Source organism: Myotis davidii, unplaced genomic scaffold (genome assembly GCF_000327345.1).
Source record: "Myotis davidii unplaced genomic scaffold, ASM32734v1 scaffold425, whole genome shotgun sequence".
NCBI classification, from domain to species: Eukaryota; Metazoa; Chordata; class Mammalia; order Chiroptera; family Vespertilionidae; genus Myotis; species Myotis davidii.
The window spans coordinates 3,889,594-3,899,010 of NW_006296413.1; the positions used below are offsets into that span (position 1 = coordinate 3,889,594).

The 9,417-nt window shown below is 56.8% G+C and overlaps 2 protein-coding genes across 2 annotated transcripts in view; one reads left to right on the forward strand and one right to left on the reverse strand.

The window, feature by feature from the left end:
- Nucleotides 1–56: 56 nt before the first annotated feature.
- SYVN1 (synoviolin 1) lies at nucleotides 57–6,076 on the forward strand (the record flags this gene model as incomplete). The annotated part of the gene is made up of 14 exons (XM_006771710.2): nucleotides 57–167; nucleotides 255–407; nucleotides 538–586; nucleotides 971–1,074; nucleotides 1,725–1,851; nucleotides 1,946–2,045; nucleotides 2,139–2,204; nucleotides 2,306–2,422; nucleotides 2,519–2,682; nucleotides 2,948–3,076; nucleotides 3,167–3,322; nucleotides 3,407–3,593; nucleotides 4,652–4,800; nucleotides 4,876–6,076. Coding segments are annotated over 14 exons (1,719 nt in total), but the record flags the coding sequence as incomplete, so codon positions are not given.
- Nucleotides 5,987–9,417, reverse strand: part of MRPL49 (mitochondrial ribosomal protein L49) — a 6,282-nt gene continuing 2,851 nt past the window's right edge. The window contains exons 2-4 of the mRNA XM_006771612.2: nucleotides 8,319–8,469; nucleotides 7,466–7,590; nucleotides 5,987–7,351 (exon numbers count right to left, since the gene is read on the reverse strand). Of these exons, the coding sequence (XP_006771675.1) occupies nucleotides 7,205–7,351; nucleotides 7,466–7,590; nucleotides 8,319–8,469 (423 nt within the window). The 3' untranslated portion in view covers nucleotides 5,987–7,204. The remainder of the gene's footprint in view (nucleotides 7,352–7,465; nucleotides 7,591–8,318; nucleotides 8,470–9,417) is intronic.

Consider the following 9,417-nt stretch of genomic DNA (forward strand, 5'->3'; position numbering starts at 1 on the left):
GCCGGACTTGACTGCATTGAGGGGGCCTGGGCGCCCCTGAGTGATGAGGCCTAAACCATCGCCTCTGCTCCCAGGTCCTGTACATCCAGGCCTTCGTTCTTGTCTTCCTTTTGGGCAAGGTGATGGGCAAGGTGTTCTTCGGGCAGCTGAGGGCGGCGGAGATGGAGGTAAGACGGTTGTGGCCCCGAGGTGAGGGCCGGGGAGCCGGGCAGGAAGACTGTCCGCGCTCTCATCGTGCCCTGCCCCACCCCCAGCACCTTCTGGAACGTTCCTGGTATGCTGTCACCGAGACTTGTCTGGCCTTCACCGTCTTCCGGGACGACTTCAGCCCCCGCTTCGTTGCGCTCTTCACCCTCCTCCTCTTCCTCAAGTGTTTCCACTGGCTGGCTGAGGACCGCGTGGACTTTGTGAGTAGGGTCGGGGTTCTCTGGAGCAGAGAGTGGCCAGTGGGCAGGCTTGTGGACGGAGGGGGGCTGGGTTGGGGGTGTGGGGTGAGTCCCAGCCTCCCTGACGGGGCCCCTCTCTGCTCTGCCTCAGATGGAACGCAGCCCCAATATCTCCTGGCTCTTTCACTGCCGCATTGTCTGTGAGTGAGACCCGGGCGCGGGGAGAGGCGGGGACGGGGCACCGGGACCTGTACGCTAGAGCACAGGCTGCCCCCTCAGCCCCAGCTGTACAGGAAAGATAATTTAGGAAATTAATTTGCATCGTCTCTGCCCTGTTCCACTCCAGAGCTTCTCAACTGCCTGGCCCCTTAGCTCTTTGCCTCCTCACCTGGAGCTTGGGCTGCCCCCGTGCCCCACTAGGCAGGATTGGCGTTCCCAGGGGGCCAGGTTCAGTGGTATGTGCCCACCTGACTGGAGGCTGGGGCCATCCATTGTGGGCCTGAGGGTGGGAGCTGTCTTAGAGCATGAAATGGCTGCCAGGCCCTGGGCTGACCCCCCCAACCCCCATGTGGGGGTCCCCACAGCCCTTATGTTCCTCCTGGGTATCCTGGACTTCCTCTTCGTCAGCCATGCCTATCACAGCATCCTGACCCGTGGGGCCTCTGTGCAGCTGGTGTTTGGCTTTGAGGTAAACTGGCTCGGGAAGTTGGGAGGACAAGCCTGAGGTGGCACTGCGTGTGCCTTGATAACCCAACAAACTTCATGAGCACCTGCTCCGCGGCCAGCCCCATGCGGGCCACCGAGGAGCAGCCTGCGTCAGTCCTGGCGCTCTGCACACCCCTCCTAGGAGAGGGGAAGGCACAGAGAGAGGCGCATGTGGAGGAGGGTCCTGACCTGGTGCTCAGGGAAGGCTTCCTGGAAGTTGATGCCAGAAGAGCTGGCTGTTGATGGACAGAAGGAGTTAGCTTGATGGACAGCTGGGGAGGTGTGTCCCTGGCAGAGGAAGAATGTGTCCATTGACAACAGCTCACTCTGTTGAATGCTGACTGTATGCCAGGCCTGTGCTGAGCACTCGACCTGCATCTCTTTGAATTAGCGGAGCAGCCTTGTTATAAAGGAGCAGTTAATGCCGGCATTTTACAGACAAGCAAACCAGTTCAGAGAGGTCTATGGGTTGCCAGAAGTCAGACCAGCTAGTGAGTGGAGGGGCTAGGAAGACCCCGGCTGTGTCCAAGCCTGTGCTGTACTATTGGACCTGCTGTGCAGAGGCCTGGGGTAGCAGTGTGGCTGGAGCACGCAGGGGCTGCTTGCTTATGCCTCCCCGTCCCCTCCCTCCAGTACGCCATCTTGATGACTATGGTGCTCACCATCTTCATCAAATACGTGCTGCACTCCGTGGACCTTCAGAGCGAAAACCCCTGGGACAATAAGGCCGTGTACATGCTCTACACAGAGCTGTTTACAGGTGAGAGGAGCCGGGCCTCCCCTGACCTGGACTAGTTTCTCCAGCTCTGCCTCCCAGGTCCTGTGACCTGCTCTCTGCACACTTTTCCCCGCAGGCTTCATCAAGGTTCTGCTCTATCTGGCTTTCATGACCATCATGATCAAGGTGCACACCTTCCCTCTGTTTGCCATCCGGCCTATGTACCTGGCCATGAGGTGAGCCCAGCTGGGCCGGGCCCTGCCACACCCCTAACCCCTATTTGATCCCTCCCTTCCCTCTCCCAACTTTCACTGAACCTGTCCTTTCAGGCAGTTCAAGAAAGCTGTGACAGACGCCATCATGTCTCGCCGAGCTATCCGCAACATGAACACACTGTAAGTGGGCCTGGCCTAGGTGCTCTCCTAAGCTCTGCCCCAGCTCTGGGCCTCCAGCCTCCAGCTCTGGTCCTGACATGTCCTTGGCCTGTTCTAATCAGGTACCCAGATGCCACCCCAGAGGAACTCCAGGCAATGGACAATGTATGCATCATCTGTCGAGAAGAGATGGTGACTGGTGCCAAGAAACTGCCCTGCAACCACATTTTCCATACCAGGTGGGAGGAGCCCTGGGGAGTCTGCGCATCAGGGGACAGGCTCTGGGGGGCAGGTCCCTAGGGACCTGCTAATCATTGCCTGGTCTTAACCCCCAGCTGCCTGCGCTCCTGGTTCCAGCGGCAGCAGACCTGCCCTACTTGCCGTATGGATGTCCTTCGTGCATCGCTGCCAACCCAATCACCACCACCCCCAGAACCTGCGGATCAGGGACCACCACCTGCCCCCCATCCCCCACCACTCCTGCCCCAGCCCCCCAACTGTGAGTGACCCCTCATTTGGCTATTTGACACTGTTTAGTACTTGCCTTGGGCTGGGTATGGGAAATCAGAGTCCCTGCCCACCAGAAGCTCAGTCTGGGTCTGGTGATGGGGAGGTCATGGGAGGAGACATAGATGGTTGCAGTCATGTGTAGTCAGAGCTGAGCTCAGAGAGGACCTGTGGGAGCAGAGGACATAGCTCCCAACAAGCAGCGCCTTGCCTGTGATTTGGACTTTTTCTCATTACCTCCCGTCCTCTCTCTGCAGTCCCCCAGGGCCTCCTACCTCCCTTTCCACCAGGCATGTTCCCTCTGTGGCCCCCCATGGGCCCCTTTCCACCCGTTCCACCTCCTCCCAGCTCAGGAGAGGCTGCGGCCCCTCCATCCACCAGCGCAGGTGAGCCCTTCGGGTACTGCAACCACCAGGGGGGCGGGAATAGTGGAAGCAGAGCCCGACACTCACCGACTTCCTGTTCTTGCTCTTTAGCAGCCCTTTCTCGGCCCAGTGGAGCAGCCACAACCACAGCTGCTTCTGCTGCCTCTGCCCCGGCACCTGGCTCTGCCCCCACCGCCGAGGCAGCTCCCACCCCGGGCTTCCCCTTCCCCCCTCCCTGGATGGGCATGCCGCTGCCGCCACCCTTTGGTAAACGGGGACTCTCGGGGTTGTTCTGGTGCGTGGGGGGTGTCAGGCTCAGGCAACCCAGGCTGAGTCTCTCTCTCCCTCCAGCCTTCCCCCCAATGCCTGTGCCCCCTGCCGGCTTTGCTGGGCTGACCCCAGAGGAGCTGCGGGCTCTGGAAGGCCACGAGCGGCAGCACCTGGAGGCTCGGCTGCAGAGCCTGCGCAACATCCACACGCTGCTAGATGCTGCCATGCTGCAGATCAACCAGTACCTCACCGTACTCGCCTCCTTGGGGTATGTCTGCACAGGGAACCCGGGTGGGCAGCAGAGGCATGGAGCTGCCAGAAGGCTCCCAGGAGTGGTTTTTGCCCTTTTTCTCGTGCCATCCTGAGATGTCTGTTGATTCAGGCCACCTATCTGTAGGCACTCTTGGTGCCTTTTTATCCTCCACTGCAGGCCTGTCTGGATCTCAGCACAGTAAAAGTGTGGATTATTAGGGAGCTGACTTTGAATCTTCTTACTTTATCTTTTTCTCAAGTCAAATTTCTCACAATTCTCAGTGTTTTAGTTCATTACCTGTACCCTCCTGATATGTGGTGACACTGACTGGGAATCAGTGTCCCTGATCTGAGACAGCAAATAAAGTTAGTCACTTGGAGGCAGCCTGGCTCACGTTCAAATCCTGATACCAACACTTAGGTGCTTTGTGGCCACCATTGCCTTATTTGGATGGAAGAGGATCTCATTCCTGTTCACAGGTCATATGTACAAAGTGCCTGGCACCCAGCAGTGACAGCACAGGTGTGGAGGGGAGCTGAGACCCGAGTGCTCTGTTGGATTCAGTGGGTGCCAGAGGTCTTAGTTGGTACCTTATAAGGTACCTAGGGGGGAGACTGCAGTGTAAGTGAACAGGCCTTCAGTCCCTGCCTGCAAGTGGTTTCTAATTACTCTGATGTAGTCACAAGAATTCCTGCATGCGGTCACACATGTCTTGTGGTCACTGAGCTGCAGAGACACGTCAGGCTGGACTCTATTTTGTGTATTTTTATTGATTTCAGAGAGGAAGGAAGAGGGAGAGATAGAAACAGCAATGATGAGAGAGAACCATTGATTGGCTGCCTCTTGCATGCCCCCCCCCCGACCCCCTACTGGATCCCACAACCCAGGCATGTACCCTTGACCAGAATCGAACCCTGGACCCTTTAGTCTGCAGGCCGACCCTCTATCCGCTGAGCCAAACCGGCTGGGGCAGTGCTGGACTCTTATTTTGCAAGGCTTGCCAAGGACAGGATCATCTGCCAGTCATACCAGGGTGCCAGAGCTGGGCTCACCTCTGTCCCTCCTCTTCCTAGGCCCCCCCGGCCAGCCACCTCAGTCAGCTCCACTGAGGAGACTGCCCCTGCAGTTGCTGCTGCCTCCTCCACCAGCATCCCCAGCTCTGAGGCCACCACCCCATCCACAGGAGCTTCCCCACCAGCCCCAGAACCTGAAAAGCCTTCAGGTAATTGTGGGCAGCCTACAGGGGGGTAGGGCAAGGGATTTCTCTGTGTTCTACTTCTGACCGCTCTGTCCCCAGGCCCTGAGTCCGTGGGCACCGAGGAGCTGCCTGAGGACGGGGAGCCTGACACAGCGGAGCTCCGCCGCCGCCGCCTGCAGAAGCTGGAGTCCCCCGTCGCCCACTGACATTGCTCCGGTCCCAGCCCCTGCTCCCTCTTGAGCAGCCCTTGCTGGAACATGTCCTGCCACCAAGTGCCAGCTCCCTCTTTGTACCAGGGAGTAGTAACCCCCACATCTGAGACAAAGGAGGTGGCATCCCCTAGGCCAAGTGGAAAGAGGCCCAAGGCCCAGTTGACTCCAGCCCTTACAGTCCTTGGGCAGCCAAGGGGATCTTGAGTCAGTTCCAGCCTTCTCCAGCCCTTCAGCCCTGTGTTCTGTGGGGGCCATGAAGGCAGAACAGCACAGCCTCTAAGAAGCCCTCTGACCCCCTCCCCGTTTCTGGGAGAAGGGGCAGCCCTCTGAGCCCACTTGGTGTGTGTGGAGTCACACTGCAGTACCGAACAGTATTAGCTCGCATTCCTAAGTGTGGACTCAAGGGTCTGGGGGCAGGCCAGGAACTTGCTCCCTGGCCCACCAGGACTGGTACCGGTGTCCATTTTTTACCCTAAATTCCCTGGAAGCCCTTTGTGGTGGTGGCTGTGTCCCTTACGCCCTGTGACATTTCCACGTCTTACTGGCAACCACACAACTCAGGGAAAGGAGTGCCTGGGGGCAGAGCAGCAGGAGGGCAGCACCGAGGGACACTGCCGACAAGGCCCCTCTTCCTGTAGCTTGTCTAAAGTGAGACTGTCCCTGCTCTCGCCCAGCAGCCACTGCCCAGCCTCACTCCAGGCTGAGGGCTCGTGCGTCTGCTCCGGAACCACTGCAAGCCCCAGGATCTACGGAAGGCCACTTCTCCACTTACAGACCTGGTCTTAAGTTTAAAGAATTGGAGTCACTTCCTTGTATTTTCTTTGGCTGGAAATCTGTCTTTGGATTTGAATGCTTGACCCCAGGGAAGAGGAGCAGGAGTGCCAGACTCCTGGTCTTTCCAGTTTAGAAAAGGCTCTGGGCAGGTAGGGAAACAGGAGCCAAGGCCTGCCTGTCCGTCTTTTCCCCCTTGGTTTTGTGTTAAGTGAGTTGCTGGAGAGTTTCAGATGATTATTTAATTTGTAAATATTGTACAAATTTTAATAGCTTGAATTGTATATACAGCCAAATAAAAGCTTGCATTAACAATTGGTAGAGCTGGTGTCCGCATCAGTGAGCTGGGCTCCATTTTCTTGCTTGGGCTGTAGACTTGAGAGTGGCCTGGAATCTTCTGGGATGAGGGTTTATATAACCTAGCACTGTCCTTGGGCGCATTGTTATTAAACTATTAGGAAGATATACCCATATTACATAAGAAAAGACAGCTCTAAAAAGATTACCCTGCTTTAGCCCAGAGGGAGCTAGGCTCTGAACCCTGACCTAGCCAGTCTGATACTGGGGTGGGGATGGGCTTTTGGCCCTCGTGACAGGACAAGTGTGAAGGTTTATGGGATGGGGATGGCAGGGGCAAAAGGCCAGCATCTTTGTGCCTGCAAACCCGGTCCAGCCTTGATACCAGGTCATCAAGCTGGGAAGCATGCCATGTGCTGGGCTAAGAGCTCCCAAGCACCCCCTTGTGGGCAGAGCAGCTACAGGGAATCACTAATTACGAGCTCGAAACCCAACCAGGCCTAACTCTGGATAGAGCAGAAGTGAGTGAGCCTCTGCCTCACCATGGGTAGAAAAGATGAGCTCAGGCGGACAAGGGCACTCTGTGCCCCATGCCCAGCACTGCACATGTAATTGAAGGCTCCCAGGACCCATGCCAGTCATCTGTGTTCTCCGTAGCCTCCACAAGCCAGGTCTGGCTAGAGGAAGAGCTTGGGGATGTTTGCAGCAGGAAGTCTAAGGACCAAGGAAGGAAGGTTCCCAATGGTTCTGTCCTGTGCTACCCTCCCCGCAACACCAGAGGGGCAGTCAACAACCTCCCGAATTTGAAGAACTGACCCCAGTAGCTCCCATGAAGAAAAAGCAGGAACAGACCAAAATCAGGGGCAGGGGGGACAGCAACCAATGCCCCCCACTAGCTCCGCTGTTTCTAGTGGGTCTCTAATGTAAGATAGCCCTCCCGCAGTGCTGGCATCTGTGCAGATGGTCCCGTTTCCCGCTTTATGCAAGCAAGGTCTGCTCCAAAGCCCTTTGGCCCTCACTCTACCTTGCCCAAGCCCTCAGCCCTAGTCTGTACCCCAATCCTAGTTGCTTCCACACCTGCCTCCCTCCTGAGGTCCCTGGACTCCAGTCTGTGGGGGATGCTGTCATGCAGGCTCCTCAGCTAGGCCTCAGAAGCCCTTCTCTAAGAGCCAGGCTTTTAGCTGCTGGTCAAAGTAGCCCTTGATCCGCAGGGTACCTGTCACCTCATTGACCTGGGTGATGGGTGTCTTCCCCAGCAGCGGGCTCAGAAAGTCTTCCACATCCTTCTGCAGGGCCTGGGGGAAGATGACAAATCAGGCCTGGTCAGGAGACCCGTCACCGCTACAGGACTCCCATCCCTTCAGCCCTGAAAAGGCCACACTCAGACCCTGACCCACCCACACACTTACCCAAATGTCTCCCTCCACCTTCCGGATCACAGTCATCTGACGGTTGCCATGTGTGATGTCTTTATAGACAGGGATGTTGTGCATCCGAGAGCGCCGCACAAAGTAAGGCAGGTTGGGCGGAGGATCTGGGACAGGGAGGGATGGTGATGAGCCAAGTCTTCCCAGGCCTCATTCCGCCTCAGTCTGCAGAAGTCTACGGCACAGCCACCTCCAGGCCTCAGGTCAGGAGACCTGCTGTTTCCCTAAGTTTACAACCAGGACGCTAGTAGCCCAAGGCCCAGACAGGGCCTGGCACCGGAAGGTGCTCAAGAAGAAATTAAGTGAGGGCCATGCCTCCTGGATATTCAGGTCCCGCTGTGGGGCCAATCCTTGCCCTTCTCCTCGGGGCCAGGGAGACTGATAGGAATCTCTGGCACAAAGGCACGGAGATTTACAAGTACTGAACCCCACCACACGCTGGGCTCTGCACCAAGTGCTTTATGGTGCCGGCAGATGATCTCCATTCTGCTGAGACTGAGGTTGGGAGAAGCTGACCCAGAACTGCCCACCTCCCAAGCCGAGTTCTCAATGATGGTACGTGGACTCCTGCGGGTGGGGAGAGAAGGAGTCCAAGCTCTTGGGTCTTCTCTCTATACTTCTTTTCCTGCATGGGAAGACCTCATCCGAGTAGTGTGGATGGATGGTTACTTGTGAAACAGGGCTCCATTCCTGGGCCCTTCCTTGAACATGAAACAGGTACTAGTCCTCAAAACAAGTCCTGAAACCACTGAGTTCAGTGGCAGCTGGGGCAGGCCAACCACCAAGGAAGGGTACGTCCCTGTCGCATTCAAGCCATCCCCACGATCTAGCTCACCTCTGGGGGGCTGCCAGCCACTAGGAGTCGGATAATGGTCATGCTTCGGGGGCTCCGGAACGCTAGTGGGGGGTAACAGGCGCTCCACAAACTGGTATTCATCCACAGACTCCACGAAGCGGGGGTCACTGGGAGGCCCCTGGGTCTGGCTCTGAGGCAAAAACAAAAAGCAACCATCAGCATACTCACCACCCACCCACCCACCACAACAGAACCTCAGTAAGTAGTGAAAGGAAACGTTACAGGTAGAGAGAACGGTATAAATGAATGTCTGAAGATAGGAAAGCACCAGACTTCAGTTTGTCAGGGTGCAGATGGGACTGGAAAAGAAGTTCAAGCATTCTGAAGGCCTGCCTCTCAGTCCCTCCTGGGACCCAAATAACAAGACAACTGGAGGGGAGAAACCAAGATGGCGGATAGGTAAACACCGGACCACAGGAAGGCTGGCTGGGTGGAAATTCCACATCTAGAAAGAGAAAGGCACACCGAGACTCAGAGGAGGCGCAGTGCGGAAGTAAAATACTAAGGTACAGAGGCGCACGCGGAGCGCAGGCTGGTGGCTGAAGGTGCGGTTGTCGTTTTCAATCGGGAGGGAGTCTCTGTAGGGGAAACCAAGATGGCGGATAGGTAAACACCGGACCACAGGAAGGCTGGCTGGGTGGAAATTCCACATCTAGAAAGAGAAAGGCACACCGAGACTCAGAGGAGGCGCAGTGCGGAAGTAAAATACTAAGGTACACAGAGGCATGCGGAGTGGGCTGGCGGCTGAGGGCGCAGTTGTCATTTTCATCTCGGAGGGAGTTTCAGGCTCTGAACTCCAGTTCCGGGCGAGTCTCTAGGGACCCAGACTCCTACGGGGAGAAACTAGACTGTCTGGCATCGGGTTGGAAAGGGAGTGTGGCTTTCTTGCAGAACTGCTCGTAGGGATCATTACTGTGGGGGCGCGGGACTCGGGGATGCAGGAACACTGAGACATGGAGATGCGCGGAGTCACGGAGACGGCTGACGACAGCCATCACTGTTTGCTCCACCCCGGTGATTCTCTGAGATCCCGCCCCACCCAAGCTGTGCACAGCAGCGCAAATGAATCACTTGCCCT